The sequence below is a fragment of the Mesoplodon bidens genome (genome assembly GCF_964165515.1).
Source record: "Mesoplodon bidens genome assembly, chromosome: 9".
NCBI classification, from domain to species: domain Eukaryota; kingdom Metazoa; phylum Chordata; class Mammalia; order Artiodactyla; family Ziphiidae; genus Mesoplodon; species Mesoplodon bidens.
The window spans coordinates 65,179,503-65,205,094 of NC_138166.1; the positions used below are offsets into that span (position 1 = coordinate 65,179,503).

Consider the following 25,592-nt stretch of genomic DNA (forward strand, 5'->3'; position numbering starts at 1 on the left):
CAGAGGACCCGAACACAGCCTCGCGTTGACGCGCCGCAGCTCCTCTGGCGTCGGCGCCGCCTCTTCAGTCTCTAAATCCAGCCTCCGAGGCCCCGGGGCCGCTCTCTCCCCGCAAGGCCCTGCCTCCGCACTCCCCGTGCCATCACCACCCCCACGCGCTCAGGCCAGCCCTCTCCCAGCATAGCCCCGCCTCTCACACTCCTGGGCCCCGCATTCCTCCACCTCGCGTCCGGGCCCCGCCCCCGAGCTCTCGGGTTTGGAGCTCCCAGGTCCGGGCCTAGCGCTCGGGCCCCGCCCCCACGTGCCCTGGAGTCCGGGGGAGGAGTTGGCGCTCGGGAGGAGGCGTGGCCGTGGTGCCAGCGGAGGCGCGGGCGTGGGGCCGGGACTTGGGTATTGACACGGACAGCGAACGGGAGCAGTGTCTTTGGTGCTGGGGTGTGGACGCGGTTCTTGCGGATCCCGCGTTCGAGTCGGGGGCAGGACTTTTTGTCTGGATCAACGCAACTGCGGCAACGCAGCGAGTCCTGGTGCAGCCGCAAGACTTGATGCAGCTGCAGCGGCCGGATTTCACCGCCGTTGCCGCCTCCGCAAAGCCCTGCAGCTCCTGCCGGTTCTGGGAGAGAGACTCTTGAGAGTTTCTCCAGCAGAAAGAGCTGGGACGCGCGGCCCGAGGCGGTGTGGGAGGGATCCCGCGGCCCGCCCTTGACCCGCACCCGCGTGGGCCCTGGCTCTGAAGGCGGCGGGCCAGCGCTGTCCTGGCCTGGTCTCAGGCCTCGGAGCCGCAGGTGGAAGGAGGAAGCCCTGGAGGAGCGGCTGAGAGGTGGGGCGCCGGAACGGCGGCGGGTCTGGTAGGGGGCGATAAACCCCTTCTCCGTGCCCGCACTAGTGAGGACGGAATTCCAGAGTTGCTGGTGGCGCTGAGTGCCATATGGGGGCTACCGAAGTAGGGGAGATGGCCCCAGTTCTGGGAGAGTTGAGAGAGGCAGGGACGAGAGGTGTAGGCTGATGGGGATAGGTCCCTTTCCAAGAGAAGCGGCTTATAGCGTTTTTGGACCCCAGTGTGATAAAAATTGGACCTCACCAGAAATCCTCATGGACCAGCCCTCTTGTATGTGTGTTTTCAGAGGTTCACAGACAGGCATCAGCCCTGGACTCCTGGCTAAGAACTCCAGCTCTAGGTAGGGAGTGCTAATGCAAACTGATTAACTGACTCGATCGATTTGTATGTTTATTAATTTGTTTTCCAGGTGGCCAAGTGAAAGGTGGTTTGGACACGCTGGGCATGGCTATTTAGTGTTTGTCTGTGGTAACCATTTCATGCCCTGAATCCTGCACCTTCCCTTCTGTGCCTGTGAGCTCTACTGCACTTCCTCCCTAGCCAGAGAGTTCTTCTGTGGTGGTGAGGGCTTCCTGGCCCCTTGATCCTGGCCGGCCATGGGGAGCACCCTGGGCTGCCACCGCTCCATCCCCCGGGACCCCTCGGACCTGTCCCATAGCCGCAAGTTCAGCGCGGCCTGCAACTTCAGCAACATCCTGGTGAATCAGGAGCGGCTCAACATCAACACGGCCACGGAGGAGGAGCTGATGACCCTGCCTGGGGTGACACGTGCGGTGGCACGCAGCATCGTGGAGTACCGCGAGTACATCGGTGGCTTCAAGAAGGTGGAGGACCTGGCACTGGTTAGTGGCGTGGGTGCCACCAAGCTGGAGCAGGTCAAGTTTGAGATCTGCGTGAGCAGCAAGGGCAGCTCGGCGCAGCACTCTCCCAGCTCCCTGAGGCGGGACCTGCTGGCGGAGCAGCAGCCTCACCACCTGGCCACCGCCGTGCCTCTCACCCCGCGCGTCAACATCAACACAGCCACCCCGGCTCAGCTCATGAGCGTGCGCGGCCTCACGGAGAAGATGGCAGTCAGCATCGTGGACTACCGCCGCGAGCACGGGCCCTTCCGAAGCGTCGAGGACCTGGTGAGGATGGGCGGGGTCAGTGCCGCCTTCCTGGACAGGATACGGCACCAGGTGTTTGCCGAGAGGTCCAGGCCCCCGTCCACCCACACCAACGGGGGCTTGACCTTCACCGCCAAGCCTCACCCCAGCCCCACCTCGCTGAGCTTGCAGAGTGAGGACCTGGACCTGCCCCCAGGGGGGCCTACACAGATCATCTCCACTCGGCCTTCGGTGGAGGCCTTCGGAGGCACAAGGGATGGGCGGCCCGTGCTGAGGCTGGCCACCTGGAACTTGCAGGGCTGTTCAGTGGAGAAGGCCAACAACCCTGGGGTGCGAGAGGTGGTGTGCATGACGCTCCTGGAAAACAGGTGAGGACAAGAACCACCAGCGGTGTTGGGTGTGAAGGCAGCTCTTGCGTGGCCTCATTTGTGCGTGCAAATGAGTGGATTTTGGGGGGGGGTAGGGAGAGGGCAAGATTTTTTAATCGGTGTTCTTGAGGCCCCAGCCAGTATCGTGCAGTATTCTGAGTGGCTGAGCTCTTCTTCTCCAGAATTTTCTGAATACAGCTGTCTGGGCTTGAGGTCTGTATCTTGAACATGGTATATCTGAGATCAGTTCCTGACTTTGGGGTAAGTGGAGATTGTATTGGTGTTACTGCTTTGGAGAATATAGTTTGGCTTACAAGACTTCATGGGGTTCACACCAGATCAGGCACTCAGAGCCTGGGAACTATTGCAGTTTTGCATGTATGAAAGAGCTACTTGGATTTTTTTTTTTCTTGGGAGGCAAAGTCACATTCGTTCCACCAAATATGCCTATTTATGTGCAGAAAATCATCTTAAAGACCAGGTATTTGCAAACACATGTGCTATGTATATTTACCAAAATGCTGTGAATGAATCACTCTTCATTCTTTTCCCTTATTTAGCCTGAAGTTGGTTTTTAGGCCCACAGTGGCAGCCCCAAATGTATGTAACCTCTCCTGTCCCAGAGTCAGAAAAGTCCAAGCTGAAGTGTGGTGAATATTGGCCAGATTTTCCCATTTGAACCGTAGAAGATGAGAGTTGTAGGACGGGCTCTTATCACTGACTGTTTACATTATTCACAACCCTGCTTTTTGTAGGAACTTCCGTTAACCCTCCCTAAAACAAAACAATATTATTGTAGCAGTAACTCCTGCTATTAGTGCAATAGTGTATTATATAACATAATCAACTTTGGGAAGGAAAGAAATGTTTCTAATGGTCCCTGCCAGGGCAGAAACCCTCTGATCCCGGTCTGGAGGGAATTGGCCATGCCACCCCCCCGCCCCAAGACACAGTATGTTTAGGGCCACTCGCTGCTTTCTTTTGCACTGAGCTGTTGGTGAGGCCGGTGAGGTGGCAGTTAGTGACATGAAGTGACTTCTAGGCGGGAAATCACAGTGCATTGTGGCAGAACATCAGGATAAATGAGTGAGGAGAAAACCAGGTCACAACGTTTCCCTGGCACCGTCCCACTGGCATGCTCCGTCACTGAGGATTGGGGGACCTTGCACCAGCTCAGGGAACGGGACCCGGGGAGCCCCTGAGTGCTCTTCCGGCACCGCCATGTCCTCTGTTTTGCAGCATAACTCACTCCTTTTGCAAAATCATCTAGTTCACAGGTGAGAACGGGACTGAGCCTAGGAGGTACTTGTCGGGAATGGCTTGGCAATTGTTCTCTCCATCCATGGCTGCAGGGGTGTATGTATGGGCAAGGAGAAGGGAGGAGGAGGAGGGCTAGCTGTTTAATTCCTATGATGAGTTTTCTTAAGGCTTAGTTTGGGGGGTGGAGGAGGATGAATCAGGATCTGAAGTTGCCCCAATAAGAATGATAGACTGGGTAGCCCTTGCCCACTAACTATGACAGAGTTTTCAAGCGTGGTCTCTGGACCAGCATCAGCAACTGACTCAGAAATTCTGGGTTTCTGTGTTTTCACGCACCCTCTGGCTGGTTCCGATATGCACTAAGGTTTGAGCCCCGTTGTACTGTGTATCGGCAGTCAGCTATCCCTGTGGGTTGCCCTGTAAAGCGCCTTCTCCTGCACTGGCTTTTCTGACAAGGTCTGTGAGTCCAGGCAGAGCTTTCTAGGTACTATTTTCTTTGGTTGTTCTGGTCATCCTGTTACTCAAGCATATGATGTTCTTTCTGGCCAGAGTTTGAAGGATTTATTCAGATTCTAGAACAGATGAATGCAAAGGGTAGAAAATGGGAGAGTGAGCAAGAAACAGCCGACCTCAGAGTGGGCTCCGATCTGCAGGGCAGACCTGGAGCAGCCTGGGGCACACCAAGAAGAGCGCTAGCTTGTCCAGCGGGGGATTTGTCCTGGTGTCTCTTGTTTGGATTTCCTCGAGGGGTGATGATCTGTTGAAGGTATTTGACTGCTGTCCTCAGGTGAGAGTGCAGGAAGAGCTTACCGAAACCCAGAAGGGTGTAGAAGGGAGCGTCTGGGAGTGACTTTAAACGTGACTTATGTCCCCATCACATTTCTCACACTTGGCCACATCTGTTGTCCAGTGGGTTGGTGGTTCCTTTTGCCTGTTCACGATGTGTTCAGTATTCTGGGTGCTCCAAGCACCTTGTTAGTGTCTGGTAAACCTGAAGTAATTGGCTTAGGGCTTGACCCCTTGCACAACTGGAGTGGGTCCATTTGCCTGTGTGACTCTCCTAGGGCACCAAAAGATGCCTGGCTGTGATCACATGTCTTCAAAACAGCAGTGCACATTCTCCAAGAGCTGGGTTCATCCTGATTCACAAAAATGTCTCGCATTCCAGTTGATCCTTTTATTAGTAAGAGGAAACATATTTAGTTTGAGCAAGAATGGATGCATGTAATTTTTTGGATGGCTCTTAATTTTCATACATATATATATATATATATATATGTAGTACAGGAGTTAACTGACTTGTGGGTGTGCCTTCATATTTTGCAACAGCTTTCACATTCATTTGATTTCTTCAGTAACTCTGGGAAGTAGGTAATGCATGCTTTTATTAATGAGTCTCCATCTCTGGGTGAAGAAACTAAAACCAAAGAAGTTAAATGACTTATCTCCATCCCACAACTCATTAGTGACTGAGCTGGGACTAGGACCCAGAACCTTCTGACTTTAGACCCATGCTCTTCACAGGCATGCTGTTTTGTAAGCACCTCACCTTTATCCTGCCTCTTGTTCAGGCATCCCACACTCTAACCAAGGGCACTTGCCAAATTGTGTACTAGTCCCATTTTCTTACATTAAATCCATTGTAAAGGGAAAAAAAAAAACAAACCCAAAACGAAAACCCTTGGCTCCACCTCTTAATGTGTTAAACTGATGAAATACCTTAACCTCTCCAAGTCTCAGTTTTTCCATATGTTAAATATAGCTAATGGGGGAAAAAGCCCACAGAAACACAAATGCTTGGGCACTTCTTTTGCAAAGAGAATAGCTGGCTCTTGTTTTCCTTTCTGTGGGTTTGCTTTAGTAGGTGGGGGACTAAAGCGTGCCTGGGTGGGACTCTAACGGGATAGTCTGTTCTGGCCCTGAGATGCTGCTGCATTGGTGGACAAGTGTGTATGAGTTACAAGAAATCATGTTTTGCACATGAAGCCTGAGATAGGACAGCAGAAAGCTCGATAATCACACGATCACCAGGAGCCTTCAGGGATGTCACGTTATGGCACAGAACCGACGGGTTTCATCAGATTCCTTTGCCAAATCTCAGTCTTAGGCAGTGTTTTTCCTTGTTTTCAGTATTTATGGAGCAAGACTAAAAGAGGAACGCTTCTGCTAAATACTCTTGCAAAATTTGGTGGCAGCCCGCCTATGGAATGAAGATTGTTTCTTTTTTTCTCTTCCAGTTTTACTGAGATATAATTGACATACAGGACTGTATAAGGTGTACAGCGTAATGATTTGACTTACAGACGTCCTGCGGTGATGACCACAATAAATGTAGTGAGCATCCATCATCTCATATAGATACAAACTCAAAGAAATAGAAAAAAACATGTGTTTTTCCTTGTGATGAGAACTCTTAGGCTTTATTCTCCTAACAACTTTCATATGTAACACACAGCAGTTGTTCATTATATTAATCATTTTATACGTTAGGTCCGTAGTACTTACTCATCTTTTAACTGGAAGTTTGTACTTCTTGACCACCTTCCTCCAATTTCTCCTCCCTTTACACCCCGCCTCTGGTAACCACAAATCTGATCTCTTTTTCTAAGAGTTTATTTGTTTGTGAAGTATAATTGACCTACAACACTAGGTTGGTTCCTGATATACAACATAGCTATTCGATATTTCTATATATTTCAAAATGATTACCATGATAAGTCTAGATCTGTCACTATTCAAAGATGCTACATAATTATTGACTATATTCCCTACACTGTATATTTCATACCCATGACTCATTTGTTTTGTAATCTGAAGTTTGTACCTGTTAATCTCCCTCACTTATTTCTCTCCCCCTGGCCCGTTCTGGCAAGCATCTGTTTGTTCTCTGTATCTATGACTCTGTTTCTGTTTAGTAATGTTTGTTAATTTGTTTTCTAGATTCCACATATAAGTGATATCATACAGTATTTGTCTTTCTCTGTCTGACTTATTTCACTTAGCATAATATCCTCCAAGTCCATCCATGTTGTTGCAGATGGCAAAATTTCATTCTTTTTTATGGCTGAGTAGTATTCCATTCTGTGTGTGTGTGTGTGTGTGTGTGTGTGTGTGTGTGTGTATAAACAATATCTTTATTCATCTATTAATGGGAACTTAGGTTGCTTCCATATCATGGTTATTGTACATAATGCTGCAGTGAACACAGGGGTGCTTATGTCTTTCCAAATCAGTGTTTTTGTTTTCTTCAGATCTATACCCAGGAGTGGAATTGCTGGATGATATGGTAGTTCTATTTTTCATTTTTTTGAGGAACGTCCATACTGTTTTCCATAGTGGTTGCACCAATTTACATTCCCACCAACAGTGCACAAGGGTTCCTTTTTCTACACATCCTCTCCAGCATTTGTTATTTGTGGTCTTTTTGATGATGGCCATTCTGACAGGTGTGAGGTAGTATCTCATTGTGGTTTTGATTTGCATCTCCCTAATGATTAGTGATGTTGAGAAGGTTAATTTTTATTTTTTGTTTTTTGCTGAGGAGTTGTTCTATTTTGGAAAGTCCCTTTGGTTTCTGAAAGCATAAGTCCTGTGGGAGCTGACAGATAATTTCCAAAAGAAATAAGGAGGTTTAGCATCCCACTTGTACATTTTCCCCATGGCCTCTGTCAGAAGGGAACATGAGTCTCAAAGTCTTGAGCCTTTTTACCGTCTGAATCTGTTTTCTTGCCTCGTGTTTGTTTGCGATATCAAAGCCCAAGGTGAATTAGTGCCTGGCAGCACGCACTCATTGTGAAAAAGGAGATTTTAGTTTATCAGACTTGATTAGTAGGCTCAATATAGACACAACCCATCTTGTTGTTTCATTCATTCAATGAAAAACGCCTATTGAATGGCTGCTGTGTACGTGCATATGCTGAATTCTGGAGTTAGACTGGCCCTGATTTTAAACCAAGTTAAGCAATGTGAATCAGCTTTTATGGCTCAGCCTCAAAACAGCCTGGAAAATCCATACATTTTATCAAAAGTCACTGACTAGGACTGATACCTGGCTGAATTTTTCCTTTAAGAATAATGGGCTCGGGGCTTCCTTGGTGGTGCAGTGGTTGAGAATCCGCCTGCCAATTCAGGGGACATGGGTTTGAGCCCTGGTCCGGGAAGATCCCACATGCTGCAGAACAACTAAGCCCGTGCGCCACAACTACTGAGCCGCGTGCTGCAACTACTGAAGCCCATGCACCTAGAACCCATGCTCCGCAACAAGAGAAGCCACTGCAATGAGAAGCCCGCGCACTGCAACGAAGAGTTGACCCCGCCCGCCGCAACTAGAGAAAAGACTGTGCAGCAACAAAGACCCAACACAGCCAAAACAATAAAATAAATAAATAAATTTATTTTAAAAAAAGAATAATGGGCTCATCCTGCGGGACTGAAAGGTAGATGGATGCAGCCAGACATAACATCTGGGGGCAAAGTGCCCAGCAATCCCCTTAAAGTAGAAATTGTGGAATCTATTTTGACAGCTGTGGAAACAGAGGCTCCGAGAGATTAAATGGCAGCCATGTGGCCTTCAGAAATGGAGATGTTGGAATCAGGTTTTGAAGCCAGACGTCTGTTTGATTTCAGAGCAGGGAGTGGAGGTGTCTCTTCCCAAATTCCACGTCCCTTGACTGACCCCCGGCCCACCTGCTCTTCCCTCCCTGTCTTGGGTCTGAGGCTGGCCAGGCATCAGGGCTTTGCCTAGACTCTAGGGACTGTGTCAAGCCGCTGGAGGCCTCTGCTCCCTTCCTGTTTTTGTTCCTCGGAAGGACAGGGCTTTTGGCCAGAGGTAGGGCACTCCAGAGGGCGCCAGGGCCCCTCCACCCGGACCCTCAAATGTGAGTCTGCGACCTTGGCTCCACTCCAAGGCGGAGTTCCGGTTTTCTGAGCCAAGGAGATCTGGGTGGTTTCCAGAGAGAAAGGTGGTCAGAAATAGGACTCCTGAGGATTAATAAGGGAAGAGAGTGTGAATGAAGGGAAGGCCTGGGGTGGGCGGATGCAGGGTTCATTTCACCAAAGGGAAAGCAGTTACTTTTGTCTTTCCAGAAAGCTGAGCCCATTTGGGATCTGAATTGGTGAGGGTGGGGCGGGGATGTGGAAAGTATTGATCCTTCCAGGAGATATTCATTCCTTTATTATTTATTCATTCATTCAACAGAAATTTTTTGAGCTCTCACTAAGTACCAAGCTCTGTGTCAGGCTCTGGTAATAAAGTGTAGGACAAGACAAAGCTGGTGCTCTTATGGAGCTTCCATTTTAGGTAGGAAGATGGACAAGTCAATACACAGATAAATAATTATGGGTAGTGGCGAAGGCTGAGGGTGATGGAGGCTTGCTGAGTAGATGGGGGTCAAGGAAGCCTCAGCTGAAAGCTAAAGAGTCAGCTGAGGAGCCAGGCATGGAAAAACTTGGGGGAAAGAATGCTTCACCCGAGGAACCAGCAAGTGCAAAGGCCCTGAGAGTTTGTTTTGGAGAGAGTGGAGTCCCGGGAGTGGCAGGTGGCTCGGGCTGCAGGGGGAGGCAGGGCCAGGTGGGTGGGCCCTGTAAGGCTTTTACTTTAACAGCGGGAGGAGGCCACAGAGGATTAGAAGCAGAGCTGATGAATTAGCTGTTACCAGGTTGTTCTGGCTGCTGGGGGAGCCGCTTGGAGTGGGTCCTGGGAGTTGAGAGGCTGATACAGAATAAAGGCTGAAAAGGATGGTGACCGGGGAGCAGGAGAAGTGGGTGGGGATAAGAGGATCTTTAGAGGCAAAAACTGGAAAGACTTGCCTGTGTTTTGGTTATTGTGGGGATTAACTGGGTAGATTCCTAGAAGACAGGCTCAGAGGCATTTAAGAAATCCCGGGGCTGACTCACATGCCTCTGCATTGTGTCGGCATGATGCAGCTTGCTGACCTCACCCCTCCGTCTGCTGTTGCCTCATTCTGGACAGGTGAGGGACCTTGGTCCACATAGTGGATGGAGGAAGAGGCCTTGTGGTCCTCTGTGCAGCCCGGGTGTTGGGCTATACCCCGCAGTCCTCCAAGCCTTATAGTTGTCCAGCCTCGAGACGAAGAGCGAGCCCAGAGACAGTGACAGAGACATCAGTGGTTTATTGGACCGGGGAATCTTACACAAAGGGTCCTGGATCGACACCCCACCTTGCCCGGCAGACGGCAGGCAGGACATGGCAGCAGTCTTTGGTACTTGCTGGAGGAGGAGGCTGTCGTTTGTAGGGGGAATTGACGTCCGGTGTGCTCCTCAGTTACCGGGGACTAATTAAGCCCTATAATTAAGAGGATTGGGTAGTCATGTGAGTGAAACAGGGACTGGTCGAGCAGGGGATGTACAGAGCACAAGAGAACAGCCATCCTAAATGGCCTAACCACACACCGGGCATCTGACAAGGCCACTTCTGCTGTTTGGTATCAAGTACACGTAGAACAAGGACATATATGGGGAGTTTTAGGTAACTATTTCTATCAGAAGACATTTCCATAAGTTAAATTCAGCACTGATTGAGCACTTACCTGGTGAGGTCAGAGGCACAGGGAGACCCTGCCCTGGCATCAGGGAGGTCACAGTCTTACAAGGAGACACGTTCGCAGGTACTGACCGGGGTGATGAGTGTTTTGAACGAGGAGGTCAAGCTTAAGAAGCACAGGGTCTGGTACCTGTTTGCTTGGCTCTTGCAGGTGAGTGGAGACCTCAGCACAGAGGAAGGATGGGGGACAGGACCAAGTCAGGTGGTTGGGGAGGAGTTAGTCTGGACGGGGCGGGGCTGGGGCCTGAGCAGCTAGGGTCTTGTCGGCGGGCAAGTCGGCCGCTCCCACTGCAGCCGCCTGGTGAGGAGGAAGTCAGAGGCCACTCCCGACACGCAGGGGTCCAGGCTGGCCCACCGCCCGAGCTGGGCTCTGGAATGCTCAGACTGGGAACGTGGCAGGTTCCCATACACGGTGCCTCACGGGAGAGAAGAGCGTTGAGGTAGGTATTATTTTTATATCAAAATTACCGTACCTTACAAAAGATTTTATCCTGGAGTTCCTTAATAACAATCTCTGCCAGTAACAAATAAAATCACGCATTTCACTAAAATGTGATGTGTTCATCATGGACACCCTGGTCTGCGTGTAGTCATGTGCAGCTTAGTGGAAATTCCACACCAGTGAGTCTTATCTGAACATCCAGGATAGGCCACAAGAATGCCCTGCTCTGCTTGTAGTCCTCAACAAATATTTAGGAACCTCAGAAACTTCCTGATCCTATTCCTGATGACTGTACTCAGGCCTGATCTGGACAGCAATTCTTATTGTAATGTTTTGATTGACAGCTGCCAAACAGCTGGACTCCAGTGGGTAGAAACCCTGGGGAGATGTGCTCAGAGTAAGCGGTTCATTATAAAGAAATTTTTAAAATTTATTTTTAATTAATTTATTTATTTTTGGCTGCATTGGGTCTTCATTGCTGTGCGCGGCCTTCCTCTAGTTGCAGCGAGCGGGGGCTACCCTTTGTTGCGGTGTGCGGGCTTCTCATTGCGGTGGCTTCTCTTGTTGCAGAGCACGGGCTCTAGGCGTGCAGGCTTCAGTAGTTGTGGCACGCAGGCTCAGTAGTTGTGGCTCACGGGCTCTAGAGTGCAGGCTCAGTGGTTGTGGCGCACGGGCTTAGTTGTTCCGCAGCATGTGGCATCTTCCCGGGTCAGGGCTCAAACCCATGTCCCCTGAATTGGCAGGTGGATTCTTAACCACTGTGCCACCGGGGAAGCCCCTAAAGAAGTCTTGAATCCTTGTACTAAACTACTGGGTAAAGAAACCCTGAGTTTTCTTTACTGAGTACAGCTGCCTACCTCTGTTGCTCAGTTGTTTGTTTCCAACAAGCCCTTGTTTCCTGCGAATTCTATTTTGATTCAGCCATTACCTGATTAAGCTGTTAAACTGGGCCTTCAATTGTTTTATCTAGAAGCCGCTGTAAACTCCTGAAATGTGATGCCAAGAGAATGTTGTTCACGTGGCCACATGGAAGGTTGTGTGCATTTTGGGTGTGGTTTTATTGTGTTCTAGGGATCTGAATCTGGTTTGCTCACCCAAAAGCTGGAGGGTGAAGTCACTACTTCGTGTTTCTCAGCTTATGCTAAAAGCATGGTGTCTTTTAAAGTGGGAGGTCTCAGGTGGATTGTTGTTTTTAAAAATACTTATCCAATTCTCTATGAAAAAAAAAATTCCCCAGAATGTATTTTCATTAAGCAAATTCAGTCTGACTTAATATTTTTGCAGTCTCTGTTTTCTTAAATGGGGAAAAAGTAAAAATTTTAGTGGCCTCTAAGTACCAGTGATTAGGCTTGGGACTCACCTGCCAGTAGATTTGGGGCTTTGTCCTTCCTTGCTTGGTGAGCAGCCTCTGCAGCTGCAGGTCATTGTGTCATTTTACTGGTTAGCTCTTTGCAAAGTGGTTCCCAGTTGTTTCTAATTTGAGAACTCATTTAAAACAGTGAAATACTGCGTGTCCCTCCCCCTCCACTTATGGTGATTTTATTTTCAGTGTCCATGACCGTGGTGGTAATAGAAGTTGTGCCAAGAACAAAACCAATGATAGTTAACACTGATAATTACTGTGGCTGATGGCTTATACACTGGATACCATCATCAGTCCTCTTACAGATAGAGGAGAGATGGCTCAGGGAAGCTGAGTAATTTTCCCCAGGGTCACACAGCTTTTAGGTGATGGAGCTTGGATTATAATCCAAGCAATTAGATTCCAAGGCTTGATGATAAAAAGCTACTGTTAGTTTACTAATGCTTTTCCACAAATTTGTATTTTATTCATCACCCCAGCCTTTTTACTGGACTAGGTGCTCCCTTAACCAAGACCTTGGTTTGAGTTCCCTAGTCATGATCTTTCATAAGTATGCTGATAACAATATCATTGTGTGTGTGTGTGTGTATCCAGTATTTCTTTATTCAAAGTGGAGCCAAGGGTATTTGCAAAGCAATCGGAGTGTGGAATACTATATTTTTATGACTTTACAGTCTTTTTACAATCATCTTGCCCACACCTATTTTGACAGCAGTCTCTTTAAACAATTTGCTTTCATAGAAGCTTGGCTAACATTCATCTTCCTTTTCTTAGAAACAACTTTTTCTGCTCACATTCCTGTTTCGACAGTCTATGTCAGATTTAGGAGACCATAGTAATATATATAACTGACAAAAACAAGTCTGGGGGGCTTCCCTGGTGGCGCAGTTGTTGAGAGTCCGCCTGCCGATGCAGGAGACCTGGGTTCATGCCCCGGTCTGGGAAGATCCCACATGCTGCGGAGCGGCTAGGCCCGTGAGCCATGGCCGCTGACCCTGCACGTCCGGAGCCTGTGCTCCGCAATGGGAGAGGCCACAGCAGTGAGAGGTCCACGTACCGCAAAAAAAAAACAAAAAAAAACCAAGTCTGGGGACAGACACAGCTGACCCTAGATGAGCATGTGATGCCCCACTCGAGAGGGGAAGTGCACAGCTCATCCGCCGGGAGAACTCAGTGTGCCACGGGTGCCCAGCTCTCAGCATGTTTTACGAAGGGAGTGGGGACAGTCTGGTGGATCCCTTGAGCAGAGGTTGGTTAGGAGAACCTCTGTTGTGTTTTTAAGAACACTACTACCTGGGCTCAAGTTACATTATTTCTGTAGTCTAGAGACAGCGTTTGCTGTGGATGTATATTGCAGACCCCTGGCAGTAACTGTGGGTTGTTACTGATGCACCGTTATTTTTTCTAGAAGATTGACTCAAAAATATAAGTAGTTATAAGGTCAGGAGTTCGTTGACCCAGTTTCTTCCCCCAAATCTCATGCAACTTTTAGAAATAAAAGAGGTGAAGGAGTAATGAGCTCTTAAAAAAAATTTTGACCTAATACCTGTACTAGTCAGCATTTTCTTCAGTGCCATAGATGGCCCGCTTATGAAACTCATGAATAACTGTGAGCTGGGAGGGATTTAATAAGCAGGTGGACTGGAGTCAATGGTGTATAAAACACCTTTCCAAGTTTGTAAGTCTGTACTGTCATTTTAGCCGTTCTGAATTTAACGTTCGAGTTCAATTTTTGTTCACGTTAAATTCATGTTCATACATGTGAAACTGTGTAAGAGACTCGTGTCTCTGTACTCACACACTGGGCTCTGTTAAATGCCAGGCAGGACTGTTTAGAGTAGATTTGTAATCTTGAATTGTATTAGTTTTGATGCTTCCAACATTTACAGTAAAAGTGCAAATAGTTGTTAGCTATTGTGAGAGTTTCAACTTAGATATTGTGAGAGTTTCAGCTTGGAAATAAAATTTGCTTCTGTCCTTTAGACTTTTGGGTAAACTGAAGAACATCTGAGACTCTAGATGATTGTTCAGAATGTTACTATTTGCAACTATTTATCTAATCTATGAAAATCAGGAATTTCTTGTCATTGACCTACCAAAGCAAGATATAGAAGTAAACTGGGTGATGAATGAGAGATAAGACTGCAGGATTACCCATAACCCCTGATTCCAGATACATATCTGTGTTCATCAGAATAACTGTGGTATGTTTATTGATGGATTATATTGATAAAGGCTATATGTTTAAATGTATGCAGTTCTTCTGAATCACAAACTCCCTTCCAAACCCTTAGGCTTTTTCTACAGAGGGAAAATGGTCACTATTTCTACCAAATGCCCTTCAGTTCAGAGAAGGAAAAGTATTTGTTTTTACAGGTAGTAACATTGTCTTAGTTCGCTAGGGCTGTCATAGCAAAGGAGCATAGACTGGGTGGCTTAAACAAAACATATTTATTTTCTCACAGTTCTGGAGCCTGGAAGTCTAAGATCAAGGTGTCAACAGGGTTGGTTTCTTCTGAGGCCTCTCTCCTTGCCTTGTAGATAGCCATCCTCTCCCTGTGTCTTCACATGGTCTTCCCTCGGTACCTGTTTGTGTCCAAATTTCCTCTTCTCATAAAGACATTGTCTTATTGGATTGGGGCTACTCTAATGGCATCCAAATACAGTCACATACCAGAGGACTGGGGGTTAGGTTTTGGGGGACATGATTCAGCCCATAACAAGATGGTGTAAGAAAAATCGCCCAGGGACTTCCTTTTTGGCTTTTTGTGGGGAGCCTGTTCCTCTTGGTTTTTCCTGGGGCAGTGATGATTTCAAGTACTTGTTTAACAGTTTAAATGCTGGAGAAAGCTGTGTTAGAGTTCCTGCAGTGACAGTCTGCTGGACAGGAGGAACGGCTTTCTGGCCGGGCCACGGCAAGTACACACCCGCAGTCAGGGACGGGGATTTGTTCCCCGTGAACTTCTCTCCTTCCAGCTTGCCAGTCCTTGGTTTTCTCCTGAAATGCCAGCAGTGACCTGAAACCTTCTACCCACCCCCGCCAAGGCAGCGGCTCCACTTCGCCAAGTTCTCTGCTTGCCCTTGGCTACAAGTAATGGTGACACATGAGTTTGTCTGCCCTTTAGAATTGTAGTGCCCTTCAGCATTGCCATGGAAAGGTGTGATTCAGAGGGACCACTGTGAATCCTACTCAACTTCGACTGTCCCTGACTTCTTGTTAAGCACCACAGCTATGGGCTCCCCTATTGGCCTGCGTTTCCCCTCCCATAACAGGCATTCTGTTGTCATTGGCTGTGTGATGCCCTCTGTACTCCCAGACTCTACATACAGCCAAGTTTCGGCACCCTAACACTCAGGAATTTGTGGAAAGGAGAAACGACCCCTGACATCTATTGACTGTTTACTTTGCCCCATGTGCTGTTGCTCAGCCTTTTATATTCATTAACTAACTTAATGTTTGCACCATCCCAGTGAGGTTGGCAAAGTATTCCCACCTTACTCAGAAGGAAACTTAAATAATTTAAGTAAACTTGCTCAAGTCACATGGTTGGTGAGTGTAGAGCAGAAGTTCAAAGCTGGGCAGAATTACTCAGAGCCCAAACATTTTTATATTCAGAAGCAGAGAATCCATAAGCCTGGAGATGGAACCAGGAGGTTAAGGAAGGGGACAGTTCTTTCCTAGTCTTTTGTATCTAGAAAGTGTGAGAGACAAGTTTCAAAGGGAGGTGCTCCCTGGAACAGGGCCCAGCTGGCGCATGAGGAAGTCATCCAGTTCTATCATCCAGTGAGGTCAGGAATGCAGGGCTTTGGGGACACAGGATTTTTTAAAAATTGAGATATAATTTCCATACCACATAGTTCACCCCTTTAAAATGTACAATTCAGTGGTTTTTATTATATTCACAAAGTTGCACAACCCTCACCACCCTTCCAGAACATTTTCATCACCCACAAGGATACTCCATACCCATTAGTGGTCACTCCCCTCCTCCCAGCCCCAGGCAACCACTGATCTGTTTTCTGTCTCTGTGGATTTGCCTGTCCTGAACATTTCCTATGAATGAAATTATGTAATATATGGCATTTTGTGTCTGGCTTTTTTTACTTAGGTTCATCCATGTTGTAGCATGTATATTTCTTTTTTATGGCTGAATAATATTCCATTATATGGATATACCTCATTTTCGTTATCCAGTCATCAGCTGATGGACATTTGGGTTATTTTTACTTTTTGGCTATTGTGAATAATGCTGCTATGAACTTGCATGTACAAGTTTTTGTATGACATACGTTTTCATATCGCTTGGGTGTATACCTTAGAGTGGAGTTGCTGAGTCATATGGTAATTCTATGTTTAACACTTTGAGGAACTGCCAGACTGTTTTCCAGAATGACTGCACCGTTTTACATTCCCACCAGTGATACATGAGGGCTCCTGTTTTCTGCACATCCTCTCCAACGCTTGTTGTTGTTTCTTTTTTATTATAGCCATACTAATGGGCATGAAGTAGTATCGCATTAGGGGTTTTAGTTGCATTTCCCTAATGACTATTAGTGATACTGGGCGTCTTCTCAGGTGTTTACTGGCCATTTGTATGTCTTCTTCGGAGAACTGTCTACATAGCGCTGGGTTGCCTGTTCTCACACCTGTTTCCAACCTGATAAAAGTATATCTTTGTGCTGACTCCCTTTTCACTCCATATTCTCCTCTTCCTTGCCCCTTAGTCACAGGATCATTATACCAGAGCCTAACCTAGAATAATTGTTTTGTAATAGGAAAAAATGCCTGCCATCCTACAGAAACAAACCCCCCATCTGGAAAGGAACCTGGAGAATTCCATTTGGTGTGCTTCATTACATATTCTGGCTGGAGCAGTCTGGCTGCACTGTCCTTGAGAAGCACTTGGTGTCCTTTGATTTTCACATTTAACTTATGTGTTTTGGATGGAACTTCAGCACTTTTAAACTTTTTTCCAAAGTCAAAATGTAACGTTATCCTGTGCCAGGATTTGCAATGAGAGGTAATTTGGAGCTAGTTCATGACAATATCTGCAAATTCCAGAACCCTGGGCCAGGAAAGAACCTCCCACAGGACTCTGCCTAAGTCACCCCAGACAGATGAACTATGTATAATGTTAATTTCCTTATTCTTATGAACCCAGCTGCAGAGCGTTGAATCGTTAGACTCTTAAGTTTATGGCACTCTCTCATCCATCAGTGCTAGGCTCCACTTCTGTTTGGTTTTATTTAAAAATTGTCTTCTTCATCCCTCTCCCCGTTCATCCCCCTCCCATAGATTCCCAGTGCACAGTGTTAAATATATGTCCTTAGACATATCTTTGAAAAATGTAATGGTTTCATCTACAAAAAACCTTATGTTTTTATGGTTTCCAGCTAGTTCTTTGCTCCTGACTGCTGCTTAGTCATTGGCCACGTGCAAGGTTAGGCCAGTGTCCATCCCCAGGTGATGGCGAACCAGGCTGCCTCAGGCCCCCTGCTACCAGTGAGGCCACCATGTCCTTCACATACTTTTCTAGCCATTTGGATTTCCCCTCTGGGGGACACCTTTTCTCAGCTTTTGCCCATTTTGTAAAATTTAAAGTTGCTTTTTTTTTTTTTTTTTTTTCCAGTTGTTTTGAAATGTTCATGCACATTCTAGATGCCAATCCCCTTTTTGGTCTCAGAGATTGCAGAGCTCTTCTCCCACTTTATCACCCACTGTTAACTTTGTCTGTGGTGCCCTGCACACAACAGAAATTCTTAATTTCGCTGTGGTTAAATCCATCAATTCCCTTTTGGATGCTGTTGAACAAATCCATCTCACCCCAAGTTCATTCTTACATTTTCCTCTTAGCTCCTTAGTTGTGTAGTTTTATCTTTTGCATTTAAGTTTTCACTCTCTCTGGAGTCTACCTTTGAGGAGGTATAAGGTCGGGATCCAGTTTTCTTTTTTTCAATTTTTCTAGTCCCGTCCACAAACAACTTGTTCCTTCCCCACTGATTTGTATGTGCACTTTATCATCCTTTATCATATGTGCACGGCAAATTTAATGTGTGTCAGCTCATGCGTTCCGGTGGTGCTGTAACCACACTGTTGTTAATACCGTGGCATCTGGTCCGGTAACTCTCCTTCCTTGTTTTTCTGCTTAAAAAATTCCCTAACCTGAGATAAGGGGAGTGGCTGCCTCGACTCTGGCTTCCCCGGGGTGGTGGGTGCCTGCCCTTGACTGCAGGTGGCTGTGAGGTGAGCGCCCGGCCACTGGGCCTGGCGGGGAAAGCGGGCCCCAAGGGTGAGGCCACCATAGGGCGGGTGGGTGACACCGTGGAGACCGCCTTCGGGTCGGGGCCGAGGCCCCGAGGAACGGCCGGGGCCTTCGTGGGAGGAGACAGTGCCCCGGTGCCTGATCCCCGTCTGGAATGGACGGGTGGATGTGGTGTGTGGATGGGTGCCCCCCTGGGAAGGGTGGGAGCGTCTGCCGGGCTGACCCCCCGGGTCAGGCTCAGATTTGAGGGGCGGTGAAGAGCGCTCACTTTTTGTGCCGGCCCCTGTTGGTTTCTCCGCCGGTTGGGGCTTCAGCCCACTTCCGCCGCTGCACAGGCGGGGCCGGGGTGGGGTCTGTCTCGTCCGCCGTCATCCTGCGCAGCGGCTGGTGACAGGCGCTCCACAACAGGAAGGAGAACGTGGGGAGCGGAGCGGGGCGGGGTCTGGAAGGAGCTTTGGAGCCAACTCTGCCAAGGTTCCAAACGGGGCCCCGCCCGTTATTAGCCTGGTGGCCTGGGGCAAGCTGCTTAACCAACTTTGAACTTTGGCTCCCTCATTTGATAGGGGCTGTCACACTGCAACCTTGCTGGTCAGTGGAGAAGGTCAGAGGTCTATAGAGCACCTAGCACTGGGCTGCACGTGGTAGGTGCTCAGTACGTAGGAGTTGTCATCTGGGTGTTACCTTACAAGAAAGTTCTCCAGTTCATTAAGCATGTCCTGTGCCAGGCTGTGCCAGGTATTGGGTACCCAGAGATGAATGACCTAGCCCCGCCCTTTGACAAGCTCCCAGTTCAGGGTGGTAGTAGGTAGGTGGGTAGACAATAGCTAACCCTGAGGCTAAGATCAGGGTGTAAACTCAAGCTGTGGAGGATGCATCCCTTAGCCCGAGCTAGAGGTCCAAGGGAGGCTTTCTGGAAGAGAAGAAGCCTGAACTGAATCTTGGAAGATGACTGAAGTTAGCTGAGGGAATAAAAGGCAGAAGGGCCTTCCAGGTAGAGGGACTGGCCAGAACAAAGCATGGAGACAGGGAGCGTAGTGCATGCTGGGAAAAAAAATTCTCTAACCAGACAAGGTTTACAGTCAGTTTGAGTTTCTCAGATATCCTGTTGGAATTTTGGTTGGAAATGCATTGACTTTTTACATGAAGTTTGAGACAATTTGACATCATTGAAATGATAAGTCACCTTTTCCTGGAAAATCTATGTTTCTTCATTTATTTATGTCTCCTTTTGGAACTTTTAATAAAGCTTAACTTATTTTTCCATGAAGGTCCTGTGCATTCTGTGTTAGCTTAGATCTTAGATACTTTGATGCCCTGTTTTTTAAAATCCCCAGAGAATAAAGTTCCAAAGTTTTGCGCTGTTGCTCATTCCAGTATTTAACTGTTCTTATTACCATGATACTCTTCCTTCACTTACTGTACATCCCTTATTTGTAGTTTAGGCCCATTTTTCTAAGTCTTTCCTAGTAGAAGTAAAAACCAGCCAGTCAGAACCTCTCTGAGGCTCTCTCTGTATGTTTGGAGACCTCAGTTCAATCTCCTTCCACCTTATATTCTCACCCTGAATAATTTTAGTTCATTTTGCCTTTCTCCATGATTCATATTTTTCAAGCATAAATCAATTCTTCTTTTTAAATCTCAGATTGCCCTTCTTGTATGAGTAGGTATACAAGTATGAGCAGGCCCGGCGGAAGAACCAAAACATGGCCGCTGGCTTTAAACAAAAAAAAAAAAAACCAAAAAAAAAAAAAAAAAAAGCAGTGACCATAAATTATAAATGTTTAAATTTAAAATTAATTTTCTTTGTTCAGGGCAACCCTAGCAGTGAGTCAGACTTTATTTTATGTCAAATTTGAGATCAAAGAACTTGGAATTATCTTCTGTAGTTCAAACATCATTTATTGAGTCCCATTTTTGCAAATCTTTTTTGCTTCTCACGTGTCCATGGATTCCTGTTTGACCACCGACATATGTCTGTACATGCCTCCACCCACAGAGTGTCTGGGTATGTGAGTTATAAATACACCGATCTTTTAAAATAGATCTTTATCTTTACTGCTAATTGCTTCTTTGCTTCTTCCACTTTCTCAGTGAGTAAGTAGAGTTGGGAAGACCTGTATGCAGTTGGCTGTACACTGCCTTCTAACTGATTATTTGCAGGCTCTCCTCCTTGGTTAGTTTCAGCCAAGCCCAGTGGTACTGGCATCTGATTTCACCTAAAAGCAACCCAGGTGAAAATTAGAGGTTTCTTTTTCTTTAACCAGGTTTCCAAGTGGCCTCGTGGCTGCTCCCATGTCCTTGGTCTTTTGCATAGTTCTAGGCCAAACAGTGAAGTTTGTTTTTTGGCATCCAAGTAGGGACCTTTAGTTTTGATATGAAACATTTAAAACATACAAAAAATATAAATAATACTTGGGCCCTTTTCCCCCCCTTGTCTGTCAATGCATTTTACTTTTCTGAGGACCCAGAGCCCTTATATCCCACTGTCATTCTTTTAGGTCCCTCCCACTTTACCCCTTCTGTGCTTAGAAAATTTCTGTCCTTATAAGACTTGATGGGCAGCAGAGTCCACCACCCATGGGGGAAGCTGGAAATGCAAAGGCTCACTTTCCCAGCGTCCTTTGCAGCTAGGGCCTGGGCTCTGCAGGTCAGTGTGTCCGTTCTAATCTCTGAGTTGGGAGCCAGTGGCACTAACAACTCAGGAACTATGAAGAGTTCACTCTGAATTTATAAACATGTCAAGTCTCTATGTTGTACACCTGAAACTAATATGATGTTGTAAATCAACTATACTTCAGTTAAAAAAAAAAAGAAATATTTAAATACATCCACCCAAACTTCAATTTATAGGGACTTTATAAAAAGACTTTATAAAAAGAAGCAGAGGAAAAGAAAAAAGTTGTTACAATTAAAAAAAAAAAAAAAAGCACTCACTGTGGCCATAGGGACAGTTTGCACAGGATCGTGTGAGAGAGAGAGTATGGCTGGTGACAGGGAGCGAAGTCCAGGGCTGGTTACTGTTAGCTGCACAGGCTGCTACATCAAGGATTTGGCATTGAGACAGTGGGGTCCTTTCTACCATAGTTCTGGGTCATGTTTACCTCTTGATCCTGATCGTCCAACCCTAGCTCCTTAATATCCTTTTAATGAAATACTTTTCTGCTTAAATCAGCCAGTGTTGGTCTCTGTTTCTTGCAACTAAGAATCTTAACTGGGGGCTTCCCTGGTGGCGCAGTGGTTAAGAATCCGCCTGCCAATGCAGGGAACACGGGTTCGAGCCCTGGTCCAGGAAGATCCCACATGCCACGGAGCAACTAAGTCCGTGCGCCACAACTACTGAGCCTGCGCTCTAGAGCCCACAAGCCACAACTCCTGAGCCCGCGAGCCACAACTAGAGCCGCATGCCACAACTACTGAAGCCCGCACGCCTAGAGACCGTGCTCGGCAACAGGAAAAGCCACCGCAATGAGAAGCCTGCGCACTGCAACGAAGAGTAGCCCCCGCTCACCACAACTAGACAAAAAGCACACGCACAGCAACGAAGACCCAACACAGCCAAAAATAAATAAATAAAATAAAATAATAAAATAAATAAATTTAAAAAAAAAAGAATCTTAACTGATACACCCTGATATATAGCCCCTGGACCAGTGGTTTTAAAACTCTGTTTAGCCAAGGAAACATTTTTTTAAATGCAGTCTCATCTGGAAGTACAACACATAAAGCCCATAAGAGGGGGTCTGCCCTGGGTTAGGGGCCCAGGAGGGGCCTGCACCACACAAAGCCCAGTTGAAACCCACCTGCCCTGGACATTTTCTGATCCGGGATCAGTCACTGCCTCACTGGCCTTGTGACAGGCCGTTCTCTGCCAGGCGGCCGCTGGACAAACGGAGGGTGGCGTTTGCTACTGGTTCTTCATGGTTTGTATTTTCAGGGCTCTTCACGTGCTGCCCATTCCAAGACCCTGGCCTTCTCTTTGCCTTCTGATCGCTCTTACCAGCTGAATGGTTATATACCTGGCTCATGTCTGGACCCAGCACAAGTGTGGACACCTGGATCAAAGGACATTTGTTACATGTCTCTCTTAAGAGTCCTCTTCAAAACACAAATCCATTTTTAAGATTAGAAAAAACTTAACAGTTGACGAGCTGAAATTCACCCTCACGTGTAAAGAAGGATGTGTTTTAGAGCAGGATCTCTCAACCTTGGCAATTTTGAATTTAAAATTTGTTTTCATTTTGAGGTTTTCATAGATTCACATTCTATTGACACTTTGAGCCAGGTAATTCTTGGTTGTGAGGGCTGGCCTGTAGCATGTTTATCAACATCCCTGGCCTCTACTCACTAGATGCCAGGAGCGCCCCCTCCCCCAGGTATGACAACCAAAACTGTCTCCAGATGAATGTCCCCTGGGAAGCAAACTCATCCCCGGTTAAGAGTCACTGCTCTCAAGCTATTCATAAGGGAGGCGTCAAGAGCAGTGTGACCACTGTGGGGACCAGGGCCCAGCCTGACCTGGTGGATTTTCCTTGGCTTCATAGAAGTGCTGGACCTTGGGGCCCAGGCTGGACACGGAAAGAGGGGAGCCAGAGGGACTGAGAGGCAGACCACCCTGTGCCAGCAAGGTTGAAGAAGTGTGGGTGACTCTTTGCAGCTGGAGGGCTGGGAGCGGTTGGCGGCTGGGACGTGTACAGTTTCAGCCATGGAGTGAGTGGCGTGGATGGAGCTGGTGGGATGTGTGTGGAGTAGAAGGCAAGGCTGAGGAGGTGAGGCCCAGGGACCGCTCTGCACCTGTGCCCCTTGCTGGGACTTCCAAGTAAAGCGGGAACTTGGGAACCACAAACGGATCCACCTCCCTGGTGATGAGGGTGAGCCCAGGATGGGGCAGGGCTGGGGCTGTGGGAAGGGCAGGGAAGCTAAGCAAAGGCCCCACGGAAGGAAGTGTCCCAAAGAGAGTAAAGAGGATAAAGCAAGGCCTTCCCAGGGAAGGTAGATGCACTTGCTTGAGGGCAAATCATTTCAAGAACGGCCTGGAGAAGACTCTCTCCTTCACACAACCCAGAACAGAGCAGAAATTTGGAAGAAGGAGAGAAGAGGTAGGACTACTTTTCCCTGGGCCTTGTTTTATGGTAGAAAAATTGGGTCTCATGGGAGCCCAGTAAATTCAGCAAGTTCTCTTATGCAATGGCTATTTGAATAAAATTTGTTCAGATTACAGAACGGAAAAATTATTTCTGTTCAGATGCTGGGAGGTACCACTGTTACAGTTGTGAGCAGGTAGGAAGAAATATTAGCAGGGTTTGACTTACTCAAGTATTAGTGTTTGTATTTCTGGGAGAGATGTTATAATTTTTCCGTAGTAATGACCCCCTTAAAATAAAAATGAACACTTGAAATAAAACGTTATTTTTGTGTACAGGGAAACCTCTCACATTAAAGAGATAATTGTATTTGACTCTAGCTCGTGCTAGCTTGATATGTGCTTGACTCTATTATAAATATACTCGGAAACAAACTGCTAATGCCAGAAAGCAGAATAAATCATTTTCAGTGAGGAACAAAGAGGTGGGAGGGAAATAGCATATGGTATAAAATTGTACAACCTAAAAATAAAGCTGCCTGATTCTCCTCAAGTAGCTCTTAGGTACTTTGAATGTCTTCAGTGGAAGGAAAAATCATAAATCCCCAAATGATTCAATATATTTTGACTTAAAATGTTACTGCATACATTTTTAGAGACAGAAAGTGGATTTGGTGGTCGGGTCCGGGGGTGGGAGTAGGGATTGACTGCAAATGGGCACATGTGGTGATGATTGCACAACTATAGATTTACTAAAAATCATTGAATTGTACACTTAGTGATTTCATGGTATGTAAATTGTATCCCACTAAAGCAATCACAGAGTTACTGCTCTAGGCTTTAGACATCTTATTTGACTTCTCAGCCATTCTCACGTCTGTTTCATTGGTCCTTTCAGTGAGTACCTGACTTAAGGCAGGTCATTTAAGCTCCCTGTGCCTCATTTTGTCCCAGAAAAGGGGGTGATGGTGGACCTCCCCAGAGGTTGTTGGGACAAATAATTGAATTAATAGGTGTAAAGCACTGACAACAGCCTCTGGTTCCCAGTATCATCGTCACCATGACCATCATCTGTGTCATTATTTGTGGCTATGGTTGTTTTCTCCTCTCGCTGGCCGAGGCCTGGCTCTGGTCCGGGCCTCCTGCAGAGCCTCCCATCCGCTCCACTCCACACCCTGCAGTCAGAGTACGACTTCTAAAAGGAAGACCTAACCTTTCTGAAGATGCTACCATGGTGGATCCCCACGGGGCTTTTACATAGATTCCACACTCCCCATGCTCACAGGGAGCGCCCCCTGCCACACTCACACTGTCACCCCTCCTTTGTCCTTTGTCTCATCTCAAGTTCTCCAGCCGTCTCTCAGCCCTTGATGTTCCTGCCGTCAGGAATTCTTCCAGTTCCCATCTGGGTTCTGCCTGGGACCATCTTCCCACCCTTTCTCTTCCTGTTGGTGCCAGCATAGGGCCCCTGTGAGGCCCTCTTAATTTGGGGCCCCAATTTTGGGCTCATGGTGGGTACATGAGTAATTATTGAAATTGCAACTCCGGAGGATTTGAAATTACTGTTATTACTCATGTACCCACCATGAGCCCTGCAAAGTAGGGCGTGCCCTGCTTCTTGCTGGTCGTAGCTTCCTGCACAGTGCCTGGCACTTGGTCAGCAGCCCTTGAAGGTCAACTGTATCTCTGAAGTGCTGACTTGCCTTCCTGTTTAATTGCCCCAGGGAAGTAACATGATCCTAGTGTGTGTTCTGTGTGTTCTGTTCATCTCAGGAAGCCTTAGGTCTAGAACCCTTTCTCTCTTTGTGCCTTTGTTCAAGAGAAAACTCCTGTTTGTTTTCCAGAGGTTTAACTTAAACTGAAAAAGAGATTATAGCCTTGGCATTTTGCCCGATGGTCCTTTTCTAAGGGGAAGATCCTTCCTCCATCTGATCTTCTGGGATCTTAAAACTCTAAATTAGAAATGCCTTCTTTGCGTGAAATTCTTTGCGTGAAATAAAAGAGCTTACCCATTAACCATCTGTTCACCTGCAAACCAGCTTTTTCCTGTGGAGATCCTCTATTTTCTCCACACATGCATTTTCAAAATATATTTAAGCAGAGTAATGTTCCAGGTCTTTAATCTGAGACACTGAGTGGTTTACCTCCCACCCTGGTAATCAGCCTTTCCCTCCCCCCACCACTGCTGGGCCAATAGGGACTGGCCATCCCCTGAACTTCTATTTATGTGAATTTTATCTCATCCGTTTAATATTTCTATTTTAGCTGTACTTTATAATGTGCATACTGTTAGATTTCTACTTCTGTATA

The 25,592-nt window shown here is 47.0% G+C and overlaps 1 protein-coding gene across 1 annotated transcript in view; it reads left to right on the forward strand.

Annotated features, from left to right (window-relative positions):
* The first annotated feature begins 348 nt into the window (after positions 1 to 348).
* EEPD1 (endonuclease/exonuclease/phosphatase family domain containing 1) overlaps positions 349 to 25,592 on the forward strand; it is a 117,258-nt gene continuing 92,014 nt past the window's right edge. Inside the window, exons 1-2 of the mRNA XM_081243861.1 lie at positions 349 to 820; positions 1,248 to 2,312. Coding sequence (XP_081099987.1) covers positions 1,435 to 2,312 — 878 coding nt within the window. The 5' untranslated portion in view covers positions 349 to 820; positions 1,248 to 1,434. The remainder of the gene's footprint in view (positions 821 to 1,247; positions 2,313 to 25,592) is intronic.